The following is an 18,763-nucleotide window of genomic DNA, read 5'->3' on the forward strand; positions in this document are numbered from 1 at the left end:
TTCTGGGCTGAACTCTTTCCCCCTAATTCCCCATGTTGAAAGGCATGAGTGTGACCTTCTGAGGAAGCAGGGTTGTTGCAGATGTAACAGCCTGGGCCACGAATCCAGGAGGACACCGATGTGCACACAGGGAGAAGCCGTAGCAGGACTGCAGTGATGCTGCCCAAGCCTAAGAAGGGCAGAGCTGGGACAGAGACCCCAGCCCTTCACAGCCCTGCCAACACCCAACTTCGGGTTTCAAGCCTCCAGGACCAAAAGACAAGCTTCTCTTCAAGCCACTCGGTTTGCAGTACTGTTACCACAACCCTAGCAAACTAAAAACACACATCAACCAAAATCCACTACCTTTAGCCCAATGTTCTGTATGTACAGACACGGTGAAATCTAGCATAAGGATGTGGAGGCAGTCAGCCATTAAAATTGCAGATCTGCTCCCGGCAGAGGTTGTACAAATTCCAAGACTCTGGGTAAAGCCCCTTTGGCTGACTTAAAATTTAGCATGGCTGCCAATGAAGGCCAGGGATACAGCAAAGGGGCTGGGGGGGTGTGACCCTGCAGGCCCTGAGTCACACAGATGTCCTCCACTCTGTCAGTCATCAGCCTGTGTGGTGCATCAGGTATTCATGCTGCCTTCCCTGAGGGGTTCTTCATCCTCAGGGTCAAGCAGGGCACCTGGTGGTATGTGGACCAGCCTGTGTGGCAGAGCCAGGGTTTCAGCACCAATGCCAATCTGAAACTGGCCCAGAATGATCCTCACCCTGACCCTGACCACCCAGTGGCAGCACTGAGATGATTCTGAAAACACTGTCCTCAATGCCCTGTGTTTCTTGGGTGACTTTTTATTAAATGACATCCCTATTTCCAAAACGTTGTTGAGATAACTTTAAAGAAATGCCTGGCCAGCGTGTACATGGTAAAGAGTCACACGTCCTATACGCCCTGCTTTGATGGGACTGTGAGGTCTTCTCAGAGACCTCGTGGAAATGCCTGTCTGTGCTCCTGGATCCATGGGTGCTTTCCAACTCTGAAATACGTTGCATCTGCCACAATGTCATCCTCTACACATTGAGGACAATCAAAGATAAACTGTTGAGGGAGTTCCTGTCATGGCTCAGTGGTTAACGAATCCGACTAGGAACCATGAGGTTGCAGGTTCCACCCCTGGCCTTGCTCAGTGGGTTAAGGACCTGGTGTTGCCGTGAGCTGTGGTGTAGGTCGCAGACATGGCTCTGATCCCGAGTTGCTGTGGCTGTGGTTTAGGCCGGCAGCTGCAGCTCCGATTCGGCCCCTAGCCTGGGAACCTTCATATGCTGCAGGAGCGGCCCAAGAAATGGCAAAAAGACAAAAATATATATATATATATATATAAAATAAACTGTGGAGTATCAGGGGCAAAAAAGGGGGAAAATTCTCAACTAATGTTCTTAGGATCTAATCACGTTTCCCCATAACAGGCTCCACAACATCAAAGAAAACTCACTTTCTGGAAAATGTTTTCTTTTTGTGTGTGTCTAATATATTCATGTATACACTCTGATGGTGATCAAACCTCCAAAAAACATAAGAGATGGAAAAACTATAAGATCCAAACATGCAACAGGAAAACAGGAGTGCAAAAATCAGGAAAAATGGAAAAGAATCCCTCTTTCTAGACCAAAAACCATTGAAGCACCACAGTTCCTGACAAGTTTTTTTTCACAGAGAAATGCAACTCAAGAAAAGGCAGGAGTAGGGAATGACTTAAAAAACTCTGTATTTTTAACAAGTTAATTTTTAGGAAAATGTTTAAAAGAAAAAAGTCAGAATCCAAGAGTTCTAGTGTGAACAAATAAATCGTAGGTCTTTTCTGGGAGAGATCTTTGAAATTATCCCCAAGGGTTTCAAAACAAGTAAAACACGGAACTGGTTCTTCAGAGGACGTATCCAGGGTGCCCCCCTTGGACTCACAACCCTGCACACACCCCACAAGTGCCCCCCTCCCACCTCTGCAGCCTCACAGGAGGAAGGGCCTTAGCCCCATCACAGCAGCACCTGCACTAAGGCGACGCAAATGATGGCCCTGCTTAGATGGTTCCCAGGGTCCCTGCCTGAGCTGACTCCTGCTGCTGGGACCCAGGAGTGAGGAGATTGCATTATGGACACACATCTTCTGGAAATGTGCTGCCTCAGTCAGCCTGGCTGCTGTGACCAACACCCAGACCAGAGCTAAACAGCAGACATCACTGTCACAGTCTGGAGGCTGAGGGTCCTCGGCCTCCTTCTATTGCCCCCTCCTGGCTCACGACAGCTGCCTCTGCCATGTCCTCATGCAGGGGACAGGGGTCTTCTCTGGCCTCTGCTCATGAAAGTCACTCCTTGCACAGACCCAGCAGGACATATCCCACAGGGCATGGCATCTGCCCCTCAAGTACAGGGCCACGGGGATGCCTGTGCATAGGGCCCTTCGGGGCCTCCAATGTCACAGCATCAGGGAAGGACCAGGAGCCCTGGTAAAGGGCGGGCAGCACAGATGGCAGGAGCACATGCAGGGGGGTGGGGAGGGGACACTCCCAGTGGGCTGGTCAGGGGGACTCAGGGCCTCCCACAGCTGGGTGACTCAGCACCCAGAGGTCAGCTCTGCCACTCAGGGCCGCCAGGAAGGGGTTGTTACTGGAAATATGAAATGTAATCAAGTGATAAGACACCAAACTAGCGGAGCTCACAGAATCCATACTCCCCACATGGAGTTCCATGCAGGGCAGGCACAGGGTCTTGAGCCGGGACGCAAGCAGCTTTCCGGGCATTTCAACCATCGGTGGTTCCTGGGTAAATCCTGTTCTGGCCTTGATCACCCAGGCCTCTGATGGCACTTAGACTGGGGAGGTGGGAGGCCACTGTGAAAGGAAAGGCTGGGAAACCCAAGTGCATGCGCACAAACGCAGCAGAAACACCACACCTTCCGTCCAAAGACAGTACTGATGATGAACTTCAGGCATAAAATCAACTCCCAAGCCCCCACCAAATCTCACACATTTTCCAGGAGTGGCGACACGTCCCAAGGATCCATTTGGCCTCATCCCATCTCCTTGTGACCATTCTAACCCAGGAAAAAGTGAGACTAAACTTCAAACATAAATGATACCTTGGTTTGCTGTCGAGCAGACGTGTCCTGTGACATGAGAGCAGTACCAAGAGACCAGGCCCTCATGCAACAGTTTGAGCTGGATCAGAACCTCTGGGTGCATCCCTGCTCCAGATCAGCCACCTCTCAATACAACTCATCAAAGCACTGCCGTGACTTCCAGGCCCCCAACATCAGAAAGACCCTATTCATGGCACAAAAGTCAGGGTCATCTCTGACTCCAGCACCTGATGCCTTCCTACATGAGATGCAGAAAATGTGCCTCCTTATTAGGTTTAATCCTCATAGAGAAACATGCTAAATACTAAGGGTTTAAAATTAAGGAATAACAGAGTAGACCCTGTGGGTTAGCAGGACCCTTGGCACTTCCTTGGCCTCAATCCATCTGGGAATCTGAGAGATTTCTTCAAGACTGTAGACATGGAGTTCCCGTTGTGGCTCAGCAGTTTAAGAACCTGACAGTGTCTATGAGGATGTGGGTTCAATCCCTGGCCTCACTCAGTGGGTTAAAGAGCTGGCATTGCTTCAAGTCACAGCTGTTGCTTGGATCTGATGGTACAGTGGATGTGACGTAGGCCTGCATCTGCAGCTCCAATTTGATCCCCCACCTGGGAAATTCCATATGCCACAGGTGCAGCTGTAAAAAGAAAAAAACAAAACAAAACAAAAAAACAAGACAGTGGATCTGACATCCTGAACCCTTGTTTGGAAATGTCCCTCTCAATCTCCTTTTGGAGGGAGATTATATACAATTGGTATGTTAGATCTTAGGGTTAAGGCAAGGGGTTTTTCTAGATTAATTTTACCACATACTAATTCTAGAACCTAACTGGACATGAAAAGCCACCTCCTCAAATACCAACTTGCTTCTACCCAAATAATCATTCTGCTTTTTCAGGTAAGTCACTATTCAGAGTAAAGTCATTGCCTTGCTTTCACATACCTCCTTTCTTCATTTGGACCAGCTTATTTCAATACTGTCTAAATCACACTTAAGTGCATGTTTTACCAGCAGATGCTGAGCCAGTGCCTGCCACGTGTAAGGAAGCTCCTGGATGCAAAAGCTGCACAGACTTGAGATCCGGCCTTGGTCTCAAAGAAGTCTGCCTAGTTTGGGAGGAGAGGCGATGTGTGTTCAGTGCAGTTTTGGGGATAAAACAATTTTCATGTTGCGCCAGATAAAAATAAAATTAATGTGCTGTGTAGTAAAATTCTTTAGACTGATTAAAAATGTGAAATTCATTCTTATTTATTATGATATTTAATCTTGCTGTAATCCTGTCACTGCAAATTCATTCATCATGCTTAATGCTTTTTATTAATCTTCCACCGTAAATAACTCACAGGATGAGAGTCACTCTCCAATTTGTTTCATGGCTTTTAAAAAAAAAAAAAAAAAAAAAAAAAAGGCACTCTAGCTCTTTCGTAAATGAACTGTCACTATAAATTAACACAGTGTTCCTAAATTGTTAGACAAATCTGGCATATTTATTTCACAATGAATTGAAATGTACGCACTAGACTTGACTTTCCCATTTATGTGCAATATGAGTTTCACTGGCCCAAACAGTGCATCTAATCCATTCTCAAAAGTCCTGAATTCTATCGCAAATTTCTTGTGTGGACATGAAGAGCAAATTGCAGTAACACTCACATAGCACTGTCCCCTTCAACACCTGATGCAGGTCCCCTTCAGTCACCTGAGTGTTTAGGAGGAAGCAGCCTGACCACTGATGCAACAAATGAGAAACATTCTCATACTACGAATGCGTGTTTGTAAGCAGTGAATAACTGAGCACATAAAAATGCCCTGCTCCATTGACAGGAGCATGAGTGCAGACACACACCCATCTTAAAACCTTGTTTCCCGCCTCCACCTCCAGACCCCTAGGAACCCATGCTCCCCCCACGGCCCCAGATGGAACTGTGGTGCCCAGAGGCTGCTGGCTTTGAGGGGCTCAAGGAAACCCCAGGATGCCAGGAATCCTCATCGAGCCAGGTTGGGTAACAGCCCAGCCCCAGCAACTAGCAGGTCACCAGCCTGAGTTCAGCAAAGCAGAGGTGACAGGAGGCCAGCAGGAGGGTCACCCAGCCCCAATGCCAGGCCTCAACCTGGTGCTGCCACATGGGGTCGGAGATCGGGGGCAGCTGAAGGTAAATGACCTCTACCTCCTTCCATCATCCCAGGCTGTGAGGACAAAGATGGAAGAGGAAGCAGGACAGATGGCCCAGGGCAACCCCAAGTTCCAGAAGGTCCCGGTCCCTCTGTGCTTTTGGCCCGCAGCCTCCTGGCCCCAGGCCCTGCCCACAAAGAGGTCCACTCAGACCATGGGCTTCCCCAGGGAAGTGAGACTGGAACAATCCTGGGATGGGCTTGGGGGTCCACTGAGACCACAGCTTCCCTGGGGAAGTGAGGCCCAGACTGGGGATGAGCTTGGGGTCCACCGAGATCACAGGCCCTCCCCAGGGAAGTGAGGCCCAGATGATCCCGGGATGGGCTTGGGGTCCACTGAAACCACAGGCTTCCCCAGGGAAGTGAGGCCCAGATGATCCTGGGACAGGCTTAGGGCGCACTCGGACCCCAGGCTTCCCTAGGGAAGTGAAGCCTGGACAACCCCAGGGTGGGCTTGGGGGAAGTTGGGAGGAGGAGACACATCACTTTCTAATGTGGTTCCTCACAACCTCTGCAACCCAACATGGAAGATCTCCCTGACACCAAAGGGCATGTTCCACGTGGCCCTAAAGCTGGCAGAGCTTACATGATGTAACCTCTATGCCCCTGGCTTGCCAGTCAGGTCACACTGGGAACACTTTTAAGTTAGAGGACAACTACTATTCAAAGGAAATCCAACAAAAAATAGATCAACCTGACCCCCTCAGAGTGCGGCCCCAGGAGTCATCCTGGACGCAGTTGGGGATAGCTGAGCCCCGTCTCAGCAGTGGCTTGGATCCTCCTTCCCCCCATAGTCTCCCTGTAACACCAGGAAAGGAAAACACAACACTCTCAAGAAGAGTACGTTGAGTGAAAATCAATAGAAGCAAAAATAAGAAAGAAACAGCAGACCAGACTGGACCTTCAGAACCAGAGTCCCCACTGCTGGAGGCACCTATGGATGCAGACAACCCCAGGTTGCAGGGAGTGTGGGCCCCACGTGATAACACGGACACCTTCACAACCAGACTGGACCCCTGTTTCTCTGGTGCCCCCCAGGGCAGGGATCCGGAGCCAGGTGAGTTATAGGCTGGTCAGTGGCTCCAAGGGGATTCATTGATTTCTGTGCCCCTTAGGGGGAATAAGCAATAGTGGGCTTTAAAGTAATTAAATGTAATATTCATGTGCTAGCCAGAGATCCCTGAAGACAGGTGGGCTGGTTGGCTCTGGCCCTTTTCATTCACCAGTGGTCCAGGCCCAATCACACACAGGACTGGAAATCACTGAGCTCACTTGCACTGAGACAGACCAGCAGAGCCACCCTTACCAGGCCTGGTTGCTCTTGAAGTTCCCAGCATCACCACGCTTCTCAGCAGGTCTCAGCTGCACTTCTCCCTGGACTCTGGGCAGCAAATCAGAATTTCAGCTTAAGCAAACTGGCCCATTTAGGTCATACATGCAATTACAACACCCCTCAGGTTGTAAGGACAGTTGATTCCAAGATTCTTTTAGAAGTCCTCTTCAAGCAAAAGGGAAGGCTCATTGAAATTCACAGTAGAAATGCAGACCCATTACAACAAAGAGCTCTGGGACCACAGTGCTAAAAACCAGCTATTTAGAAACCTTCTCCGGCAAAAATGCTTGTGAATTCACCCACACACTCATCCAGAATTTCTTCAAAGCTCTGCCCTTTTGCCAGCTGACCCAAATCAGGGAGAAGCCTGATACTAATGGATCTGAAACACTTCATCAGAACCAAGAGCTGAATCAACATCACACACATGGAAACCAAAGTCTGGACGTTGTTTCTCACAACCTGAGTGAAGGATAGCCTTTGCATGCTTTATTTTTTTGGCCATACCTGCAGCATATGGAAGTTCCTGGGCCAGGGACTGAATCTGAGTGGCAGCTGTGACCTACACCACAGCTGCAGCAACACCAATTCCTTAACTCCCAGACTTTGGATTTTCACACGCCTGCCTCGAAGATTCTCCAGCACGGGGCTCTAACACCAATGTCGGCATGTCATTCAAGAAAACTTCTTAGCATCAATTATGCGGCAGAAGCCATACATTCAATTGAAAAGACTACTGAAGAGATGCTATAGTTTGTGTACCCCTGAAACACAGGTGTGCTCCAGGCACACAGAGAACCTGGTCCCTCAGCTAGGCAATTCAAAGGATCACAACCCCTAGGGCCATAAGCGAAGTAAAATTATTCACAAGCACACTCACCCATGATGGAGAACAAGCCGCACAAATGTCCCTGTGGTAACGGTAGAAGCTATCATGATCAGGGAAAAGAAGGTTGGCACATTTGTACCAAGTCTCTTGTGTACATGCCCAGGGACCCCATGCCCCACCCCCCAGGCAGGGCTATGGATGGGCCACAGCCCCCTGGAGCCTCGGCTCACCCAGCAGAGTCCCAAGAGGAAGCCAGTACCTACCCCACGTACGGCTGGGCCTCTGAGCCTCCCAGTCCTTCAAATCTCCATGGAAAAGCTGCTCTGCCTCTTTGGAGAGGTGGGTATCTACTCTCCCCCTCTGACCTCTGCAAGGCCCCTCACAAAGGGCTCATACTCCCCTCCTCCACCTCAGCCTCTGCCCCCAGCTGGGCTGCCCTGGGCTCCCACAGTCTTTGTCTTGCAGGAGCCCTGTGTCCGCTTTATGTCACCTGTAACCACAAGATAAAAAGATCAAGGATAGAATAGACTTCCTTCTCTCTCAAGTCTAGCAAATAATGGCTGAAAGAATAAGGCGCAGACTGCGCAGCACAGAGATCCCACCTCAACTCCCAGCTCACCATGCAGGGGTTCCAGTGCCCGCCCCTACCCCACCCCCACCCCCTTCCCCGCCCCAGTCAGTGAGGTGCTAATGCTCCCCTGGGCCCTGGGCAGAGCTCCTGGCTTTGAAGCAGCATATAAAGTGGCCAGGTCCCCCCATTTGGCCCGGCCTCATCCATGGCTGCACTCCTGGAGGCCGTTTTGACATCTCTGTTTTCCACCTGCCAACCAGCCACATGAGTGTTAGTTTCATCACCTGGGTCAGTCCCTGGCCTCCTCTATCCCGTGGTGGGAAAGTGGACATTTGGCCTCCCTCCCTCCCAAGATTATAAACTCAGAGAACAAAAGGCCAGATGCACACCAGTCATAACCTCAAAAACTGGGGGACATGCAGCTGTGGAGTCAGGTTTTCACAAAGGGCCCCCAGGGCTCGTCCCACTGACCAGACAGCACCTTCCAGGCCCTTCACCTTCCCGGCAACCTCCCACCCACCCTCCTCACAGGAAAGCCCTACACACACGGGGTGGGGGGTATGGGGTTCCAGATTCATCCTTCCTCATGCCAACAGCCCACATCCCTAAACCCACTTCACCGTCCAGAATGAAAGCCAGAGGGAGGCAGGCTGGGCTGGAGGGTGACCTCAGAGGGTGGTCCAGGAAGAGTGTGACCCCCAAGCTGGGTCCTCAGCCCTGTGTGGGCTGCAAGCAGCCTTCTGCCCTGCTGGTTTCAGCTGCTGCTAACTGGTTAGACCACACACAGTACATACACAGCCCTCAAAGGGCCAGCATCAGCGCTCCATCTACACCCAGAACGAGGAACAGAATACTTTCCCAATGCTGACTCAGACTTTTGAAGAAGTTTTGCCCTCCCTGGCCAGCAGGTCACAAGGTCTTTCCATTCCTCCCCACCCTTCTCCTTACTGTGCCCCTTCAGGCTCCCAGGAGCAGGGAAGCAGCCTAATGAGGGTCCCCAGCTCTTCCTGGCCTCCTCCAGGAAGGGGTCAGGCCAGAGCCTCTGCACATTCCTTCCCACCCCCACCCAGGTGGCTGCACCCAGGACAGAGGTGCCAACAGGTCACAGGAAAAGTCCAGCGTGGTTCAACACACAAAGAAGCAAGTAGTCACCTTACCTGGAGCTCATCCAGTTGCCCCAGATTCTCCAGCACAAGCCCACACTGGATAATACATACAAAGATGATGGTAACACCTCTGAAACCAGCCAATGCTCTGCCCACCCACAGGTATCTCTCTACAGAGAAAACCAACACCCAGGCCCCGTGAAGTTCTGGACTGGTAACTTTGTTTTCCTTGGACCCTTATGACTTACAACTGTGTTTCTCAGGTGTAAGGTGCAGAATCACCTGAATTCTTGTTAACCTCGCCGCCCATCTCCCCGCCTCAGGTCCACTCTACTCTGGAGGTCTGGGTGGGTTAACCATCCCCCGCTGATCTAAAGCAGGTGGCTGGTCCCACCACAGCTAGCTCCCAGCAGGTTACGAGCTGGAGAAACTGCAAAAAGTACCTTCATTCCTAAAGCATTATTCTGCCCTCCCTGGGAGTCACACTCTGAACAGAAAAAAAAAAAAAAAAAAAAAAACAAACACAATCTATTCCGAGGAGTAACCCTGTAATTAGAAGATTATGACTACCCTGTAGAAGGAAACAAGGACAGAGAACAATGGAATTTGTGGATTAATTAGCAATACAATGCAGAGCCTTGTGCAGCCACAGACCCAATAAACAAGCACCTCAGATTGGTTCTTGAAACACACCCCGATTTCTGAAGCTGGGGAAGGTCCACTGGGGTGAAGGTCACATCGGAGGTTTCACATCACTCCAAGGAGCATAACCATTCAGCAAATTGTATACATTGTGACTTTGTCCTAGGATTTTTTTCTGTGCACTCTACTTACAATTCTCAGGAAGAATTTTTTAAGTTAATGTATTTGAAATATTATAGGGGTACATAAGTCTATCATTCATTTATTAAGTAAAATCTTACTGAGGATTGAGAGCAAAGACACAGAGGGTTGACAGGAGCTCTTGCGGTCACGATACCCTCATCGTGCACTGGAGACAGAGGAAAATAAATCAAGGTCAGAAGTCTAACAGAGACAAAGCATATGGCACATGTGAGGTACCCAAGAGGGAACCTCAGGAAGGTCAGAGGAGACCCAGCCTGAAGTGGGTGTTGAAGACATAGCAGTTGGCCAAGGGATGAGCAAGGCGAAAGGAGGGACAAGACTACCATAGGAACATGGAAGTGTGACTTTGCACCACCAGTCATTTGGGTTGGCTAGGATGGGGGGCACTAGGGCAAAATGGCTGGAGGGCAATCTGGAGAGGGAGATAGAGGCCCATTCAAGCTTAAAACTTTGTCTTTAACTTGAAGGTGCTAGGAATCCCACTAAAGTCATACTGAATAAAATTTGCTTAAAAAGCAAAGTGTGCAGAGCCATAGAGGATGGGTTGGAGGGAAGGATCCTTCTGGATGGTCCCTGCTCCCTGGTTGAGGGGGAAGATGAGGCCTGAAGAGGGCAGTGTAGGTGGAGGGTCCCATATGCAGAGATGTATAAGGACAGGTGGACAGGCGGTGACTAGATGGATGGCAGGGGAAGCAGGTGAATGAACCTGGGATAACGTCCATATGTGTGCTGTGCCAAACTGAGGAGGCGGGATGCCGGGCTTCCGGTGTGGACCTCCAAGAGGCCTAAGCAAGTTCAAGAACAGGGCTCTCACAGAACCGAAATAATGGGGCCTCACACCTCAGGAGGAGGATGCAGGTGCCTCCAGCATAAGACAGGGTTCTGCGGAAGCTACTAAAGTAGCTTCGCAGCAAACTCTGCCCAGGAGTGACCTTCCTCCACAGGTGGTGTCCCCACGCACGCTGGCACCCAGCCGGGGCTGGACAAGCAGAGGGATGGAAGTGAAGCCACCCTGGCGGTAGAAAGGGGATGGGGCGGAGGGGGAAACAATCGCACCAAGCCTTGCAGGGCAGCGCCCCCTCCCCCCGCCAGGAAACAGACAACACCCCACTCACCTGAAAGCATCTGTCTGGGTTGAGTTTATTCATCTAGAACCTGTGAAATCTCTTCCCTGTAAGCCCTCCATTCCCGTCTTCTTTTCCGTTACAGGCTTCGAAGCAAATTCCTATGCCCACCTCAAGCGCATCCGAGGTGGAGCGAGGTTCTGGGGAGAATGCGAAGCGGAGTCTCAGAGACTGAACTGCCTGAGGGAAAAGGAATGCGGCAGTGCAGAAAGACCCTGGAGCGAGGACATAGACCTTAGTCTCTGGCAAGAAAAAAATAAAGTAAAAATTTCGTGTCCTAGTGCAATTGTAAAGACTGCTTGTTAAGTATGAGAAAAGTATGAAGGGTTTAGGTTTCCTGAAAGAGAAACGAGCTGAAAGTTCTACGAGCTAACGTTGAAATAGGATTTCCAGTTCCTATCAGGCTGTGACTCACCTGCAGGCCAGATGCCCCTCCCCCGCCTTCCAGCCAGGTCCCCTGCACCTGCGGCCGGACCACGCACCTGCGCCTCCCCTGCGCGGTCCGACCCCGGGTCCCGGCAGCGTCCACCTGGTCGAGCCACGCTGCGCTGGAGGGCGAGCATGCTCAGTCGGGTCCTGACCCGCTTCTGAGGCAGGGCCGGCGGCTGGGGTCGCGGCGCTGCCCCGCGTGGCTCGCCCAGGACAGAGTGAGAAGAGGGAGCGCGGAGCGGCGTCAGCCGCACCCCGGCACCGCTCCTGCAGGAGCCCACAGCCGGCTCCCGCGGAGCAGAGGGCAATCCGCCACTCCGGATTTTCGCCGCAGCCGGGGGAGGGGCGGGGTCAGGAGTGGAGGGCGGGGCATGGGCGGGGGCGGGGCGGGGCCGGCCGGGGAGCCGAGGGAGGAGGAGCGGGTCCCGGGCCCAGGAACGCGCAGTCCTGCAGTCTGGAAAGGGGCCGCTCACACTGCGGGGCCGGGCCGCTCAACTTCTGCAGGCGCCTTGAAAAAATCGCCGCTCTTAATGAAAAAGCACCACAGTGTTCACTAGAAAAAAACTTACAAACTACAAATAGTCACAATAGGAGAAGCCTAGAATCCCGAGCCCGCCGCTCGCAAACCGCCGGTGGACGTCCTGCTCCTGCGGTTCCGCGCGCGGCGGGGCTCTGAAAGCGGGGGCACCGCGGCCTCACCGGGGCCCTGCTCGGGGTAGGTCCGAGTCGCGGGCCAGGGCCGGGTTCCGAACCCCGCAAGGCGGGATCTCGGGACCCTCTCCCGAAACTCTCGCCCGAGACTGCCGAGGCTCCCGTACTACAGCCCAGGGCAGGCGCCGCTGGGGAGCTGGGCACCGGGTCTGGCCTCCGGGCCGCGCTGACCGAGGGGCCGCCCCCCTCTCCCTGGCCCCTCCCCGGCGGGCCGGTCCACAGCCCCCGGCCTCGCCGCCCGCCCCGCCCCGCCGCGCTGCAGCGAAGACCCGGCGGCGCCGCGCTGCGCGCACTGGGCATGCTCCGCCCGGCTGCTCCTCTGCTCCGGGAGGCTGGGCTCAGCGAGGCTCTGCAGCCCGCAGCCCGCAGCCCGCAGCCCGCACGCCGGCGCGGGGGCAGAGGCGGCCGCTGGAGAGGTTGCCGGGCGTCGGCGCGGCGCGGCTCCCGGTCTGGCCATGGCGAGGAGCACGCGGCGGTCGCCGGGGTGGCGAGGCGACGTCAGGTTAGGCTGGCGGGGCGCGGGCGGGGGCTTGGGCGGCGGGGAGCCCCGCACCGCGTGGTGGCCGAGTCACCGCCAGCGCCGGGGCCGCGCAACTTTGGGGCACTCGGGCTGAAGGAGCCCGCGGCCGGGGCTGCACGCCGGGAGGCGCCCAGGTCCCTGCGGCGGGCTCCTCCTGGGTCGCAAGATGCTTCGGGATCCTTGCAGGAGCATCCGGCAGCGGCGGGTTGGAGACACTGTGTCCCAGGTTGCCGCTATAGCCCTCCTACGACTCGGAGCGTGGTATTCGCCGCACGCTGCCGAGGAGCCTCCCGGTCTCCGGGGAGAGGGAACGCCAAGCCGCGGCGGGGCCTTCGCCGACTATAGGTCACCTGGGTCACCGGCTCTCAGTGTCCCCAGAACAAGGAGGGGGGTGCAGGCCCTGAGTGCGGGTGGCACGTCCTGAGCCAGGCGGGCGCCGCGTCCTAGTGCCGCAGGGGTGCGGGGAACTGTGGGCGCCGGCAGCCGCCGCCTCCGCTGGAGCTCTTGGAGTTTGTCGCATTTGACTCCATAGCAAGTTGACATCGAATTGCTTCCTGGCGTGGAATGGGGAAATATGCTTCATCGGCTTAAAAAACAGAGTAATTGCAGAGCTGATTTATTTTAAGCTCGACCATTAACCAGTCTTCCCCTCCAAAAAACTTGAGCTTGCAAGTTGCAAGATTTATAAAGCAAGCTAGCAAAAAAGAAAAATGTTTGCAGGTCCCTTATCGTCTCACTGTAGAAAATAATGTATTATGGTTGAATTGTCATTGTGTTTAAGTATGCTTGTTACAGAAAAGTTGGATTACTGTAGCCATCTTTTTTTGCATTATTTTGGCTTTATAATAAGATTTGGAAACGTAGTTGCAGAAGCTCAATGTTTTTTGCAAAAGTTTTCTCACTTTTGTTTCTAAATGAAACACTTTTTTTCAGTTGCTACTATACGAACATAGTAAAATTGTCAGGGGGAAATGCAAGATGGAAGAAAATTTATTTTCAGAAGGGAGTAAGAACAGCATAGTTTTACTGGGCATATTATTTTCATAGAGAACGCAGTTTGTAGGTCCACCGCCATTTCTGTTGGTTATTTATAAAACACTTTTTTCCTTCATAAAACATCCTTACCATTACCATGCTTAGGATTACTGATTTTAGGAGGAAGGCAAACAATCCTTATTCTAATAGGAACTAGTTCTACCTCTAACTAAAGCTTTAACTCTCCAGCTGGTTCCCATAACTACCTCTTAGTGGGTTCCATTGTTTTATTTATTAAGCTTATTACAAAATGTCTTGTTTGCGTTCATCGTAGACCTTAGTGGACTTTTGAGGTGATTCTCTTTTCATTGGCTTGTGAGTACCTTTTAATGTTTGTTCTTGCCTGAGATGCTTCAGCCCTCATTCCAGATCCTCCAGATGATTTCCCCACATGGGCTCTGTGCCGAGCCTATACGTGACCGAGATTTCATAACAGGAGTGGCTGGAAATGTCCCAACAACAAGAGCAACACGATTACTCTTTCTGCAGATTAGACCCACAGCTCTCCATTTTAGCCAATGAGTTTGGTTGCTGGTGTTTATTGCCCCTATGTGTTTTTCTATACGTATAGAAAAATTTGGAAGTTTGAGAAAAAAGCAAAAAGCAAACCCAACACAAATGCTGAGAAAGTATGCTTCCCTTTCCTGTAAAAATGCATCAGATTCAAAATCTGCTATGTGCACTGCATATATGTACAGCTGATCCTGTGTTCTCAGGCTGCATTCCCAAGGGGAAGCTAGGAAGTCTCCCCTCACCCAGAGCTTTTTTCTTACCTGGAGGAAGCAGCTTTCCCATTTGTAAACCTGAGGTGTAGTACAGGTCCATAGGCCACCTTCTGGATCTAAAAATCCTATTTGTTCAGTATTAGACAATGAAATTTAACAAAAGGCATATTTAAACACCACTCTTCGCTTTAGAACTCCACATTCTCCTAACCTAAAACTAACAAAACCAACAGGATTTAGGTCAAAGAGGGGTTTTATTAACACTAATGGGAAAAAAAAAAAAATAGAGGAGACTTTGTATTCAAATTCAGAAACAGGTGATAATTTCTTCTGTTTGTACCTAACTGTTGGGTTCTTGCAACTCAACTGCTGGGCCCATAGCTTTTACTTTTAATTCCATGCCTTTAGATTTCTGTACTGCGTGGTGGTGTTAGTCACATTAGATACTGGAGGCAAACTATTGCCATTAAAAATAGAGCTTCCCTCATTCAAGCAAAAGAACTTCATTCAACTCCTTGTTTGCTTTGCAGTTTAAATACTTGAGGCTGTTTAAACTTTGCTTCATTTGAAATTTTCTCTTTGTTTTTTAAATGCAAGAACTTGCAGATACAGAAATACCAAATAAATATTGCTCTTAACCCTCAACACAGTACAGTCAAATGTGTTTAATGGTTATCGCTTATTTGGAATTCAGAAATAGTGTGAGGATAATGTCACCTCACTAATTCAGTGTCTAACCAAGCACTGGGGGTAGGGTTTGCCCTTCTCTAGCCACACCCAGGAGGACAGTGACAGCATTTGTGATCTATGGCAAATCACATTAAAGTTAGAAACAGGATTTCCCTTCATGGCTCAGCAATAACAAACCCGACTAGTATCCATGAGGATGCGGGTTCAATCCCTGGCTTCACTCAGTGGGTTAAGGATCCGGCATTGCCATCAGCTGTGATACAGGTCACAGATGAGGCTCGGATCCTGTGTTGCTGTGGCTGCTGTGGTGTAGGCCAGCAGCTACAGCTCCGATTCAACCCCTAGCCTGGGAACTTCCATATGCCTCAGGTGTGGCCCTAAAAAAAAAAAAAAGTTAGAAACAGCCTTAAATGCAAATGCTTGATGTTAAGCTTGCTATAATACTACCCTAGAATGGTTAAAGCATTAAGAGGTTTGGTTGATTATGTGATAAGAACCAGTTAAGAGCTGTCAGAACCAGTTTCTTAGTTATACTCAGCACAGAAGCTTTGTGAGTTTATTGGTCTTGCCTAGGCCTCTACCCAAGGTCTTTACTCATTAAAATATCACATTTCATTTTTTTTCCCACAATCTTTCCTAGTCAGGCCCCTAAGGCTGCACTAATGAGTAAGACACGGTGATTCACAATCTAGTCAGAGAGACGTGCTTGGGCACAGATAAACTGTCGTGCGAAGTAAGGGCTGCTGGAGAGGTGGGTGCACCTAGGGCTCGGGAGAGGCAGGAATGAGCCCCATGTGTGGGGGAAGAGGGGCTTGCAAAAGCAGTGACATTTCCATGGAACCTTAAGAAGTGCCTAAGAGATTGGCTAGGCATCTTCCAACAGGAATTGGACTCTTCAGGCAGGACCACCATGGTGGTAGAGAGGGTAATGCCTGCCTCACATGTCCACTTCCAGGCTTTGCAGATGCGATTGTACTGAGGATCTGAAGATGGAGAGATTATTCTGGCTTCTCCAGGGGGCCCAGTGTAATCTCAAGAGTTCTTACAAGTGAGAGAGAGAGAAGCAGAGGTCATGTCAGATGCACATGAGGAAGACCCACTGGCCTTGAAGATGGCTGGAGCCAGGAGCCAGGACTTGGGACACTTCCAGAAGCTCATAATGGCAAGGAAGCAGGTGTCCCCTAGAGCTTCAGAAGGGGACACAGACCCGCCGACTCCTTGAATAGCCCATCCTGATCCATGTGCAACTTTTAACCCACAAAACTGAAAGAGAACAAATGTGTTTCAAGTCACTCCATTTGGACTTGGTGCCTTAGGAAGGAGCCACAAAAATGTCATCCAGCCACATTCAAGGGGAAGTTTGGTGTGATGGAATCAGGGGCCAGGACAAGGGTGTTTGGATTTCATCCTATGAAAGACAGAGGATGGGAAACCAACTAAGGATCTCTAAATAGGAGCATGTGACAGACAAACAGCTGCCACTATATCTTCCTGAAAAAGCAGTACACAGCTGAACCCCAAGCTTCACAGGGCTGTTTGATAAAGGCAGTCTAACCAGAGGTAGTCAGTGGCAGATGGCAATCTGGAACGGGCATGTTATATAATTTGATTATCTCCATTGATCTGAGATGATGTTAGTGTGCATGTGTGAAATTAAGAGCTTAAGAAAACTTTTATTCACACTTGGTAACAGAAGAAGGATGTGAAGAGTAAAACTGAAAGGCATATTGACTACTTTGTTTCTGCTCATTGGCCTCTTCACAGGAAGCTACTCTGCTGGATACACAGGTGCAGTCAGGGACCTAAGGGAAAGCTGAGATTTAACATAGTGACCTGGAGAACGATGCCATGTCATCTGGGCCAATCCCGACCAGTTGGGAGGAGCTGTTTGCTGTGTCCTGGCCTTATACAGGCTCAGCTGGGAAGTTGCCACCACCAGTCAGCATTGTTTTCTGTGGGCTCCACATTTGTGAGGGTGGGTGACAGCTATAATACCAAATGCCCTAACTTATGGGGTCAAGTATGGGAAATTCAGTCATCCTTTCCAAACCTATTTATTCAGTCTCTTTTATGTACAAGGGCTTGGTATCTGTCCTGTAAGAATGTATAGTCTAGTTGAATTGACATCTCTATGTGTCCAGAAAATCTATTCTAAAGCAATCTTCTACCTTAGTGGTCCAGGTCTGGCTCTAAACCGAAACTGAACTATATGTAGGAAAATTAGTAAAACAGATTTTTCAGACCGCATAGTAAAGGAAGCCCTGCACTGACAAAATCTGATTCTGAGAATGACAGTAAGACTTCATTAAAACTTATCTTAGGGAGTTCCCTGGTGGCCTAGTGGTTAGGATTTGGCACTTTCACTGCTGCAGCCCAGGTTCAATCCTTGGTCTGGTCAAGGAACTGAGATCCCACATCAAGCCGTTGCATGTTGTGCCCCCCCCCCAAAAAAAAGTTGTTCTATGTTGCCTAACTTCTGTTTGCATAACTTTATAAGATTTTTTTACCTAGACTTCCTTAATGTGATGCTGCAGCCATCACTGCTTTCCACTGTACAGGACCAGCTCAGTGTACACCGCCCCATCTGTCTCCAATCTCCTCTTCCTTGGTCTCTGAGATCCACGGCCCTCTTGGTCTGAGGGTCTAGATCACCTTAGCCTTGTCATCTTTAGCTTACTGCGTTCCTTCTGGAGGATTTATTTTTCCTTATGACTGTCTTGGTCACCCACACACCAATGTTTCCAAATCTGTATCTTCACATAAGCCTCTCATCTATTCATTCATGAATTAATTCATCAATTCACTCAGCAAATGTTGATAACCTGAGCTTATCATCTAGTGGAGGGACAAAGATGATTACAGTGAAAATAGGAAGTTCTGGGTGAAGGGCGGGGAGAAGAGAAGGGTCTGGGGCTCCCTGGTTGGCTTTGCACCAAGATTTAAAGGCTGAGTAGGGGTTGCAGATGAGTGAGGTGGCAGAAGGTGGCCTGGCCAAGCTTAGTTGCCGGCTTCAGCAATAACGCGGTATGTGGGTTGCAGGCAGGACTGGAGGCAGGCAGCCAAGAGGGGTCTGTGGGAGTGGGATTAGCTGGGAGGTGAGCACTTAGACCTGGAGCAAACCTGGATGTGGCAGCCACATGGGTGGGGAGGGAAGGAAGTCCTTGGAGTGCCCATCATGCATGTGCGAGACGCCTTCTCAGGGGCTCCCCTTGGAGCAAGAGACTTTGCCACAGAAAAGCCCAGACTCAGGGCCACAGTGGGAATTGCATCCAAAGGCGCAGACTTTGTAAGAAAAGCATGGAAGGAAGAAAGAGGGGATTAATTCCCTGGTGGTTGTCCAGTTTCCGGACAGAAGCATTTGGGGCTTGCCAATGAGACTGAAAGGAAATCAGTGTGGGTAGACCTCCTAGTTCTGGATTTAGAAGGTAACTCTTTTAGCAGCTGGGCCGATTTTGACTGTCATCAGTGGGAAAGAGGGAGCTTGCTAAGCAGATATTTAAAATTACCCCAACCCTTTCCTTCCAGTGAGAATCTGAGCTGGCTGAGGGTT

At 50.5% G+C, this 18,763-nt stretch overlaps 1 protein-coding gene across 4 annotated transcripts in view; it reads left to right on the forward strand.

Moving 5' to 3' along the window:
- MFAP3L (microfibrillar associated protein 3 like) overlaps positions 12,522 to 18,763 on the forward strand; it is a 39,120-nt gene continuing 32,878 nt past the window's right edge. For 3 of the 4 annotated variants that reach the window (XR_002338663.1, XR_002338664.1, XM_005670484.3), the window contains exon 1: positions 12,523 to 12,745. Coding sequence is in view for 2 of the 4 variants with exons in the window: in XM_005670484.3 (XP_005670541.1) it covers positions 12,542 to 12,745 (204 nt within the window). In the remaining 2 variants the exon portion in view is untranslated. Of the gene's footprint in view, positions 12,746 to 18,763 lie in introns of all 4 variants that reach the window. The other variant, XM_021073249.1, reaches the window with a different exon arrangement.

Source organism: Sus scrofa, chromosome 14, assembly GCF_000003025.6.
Source record: "Sus scrofa isolate TJ Tabasco breed Duroc chromosome 14, Sscrofa11.1, whole genome shotgun sequence".
NCBI lineage: Eukaryota > Metazoa > Chordata > Mammalia > Artiodactyla > Suidae > Sus > Sus scrofa.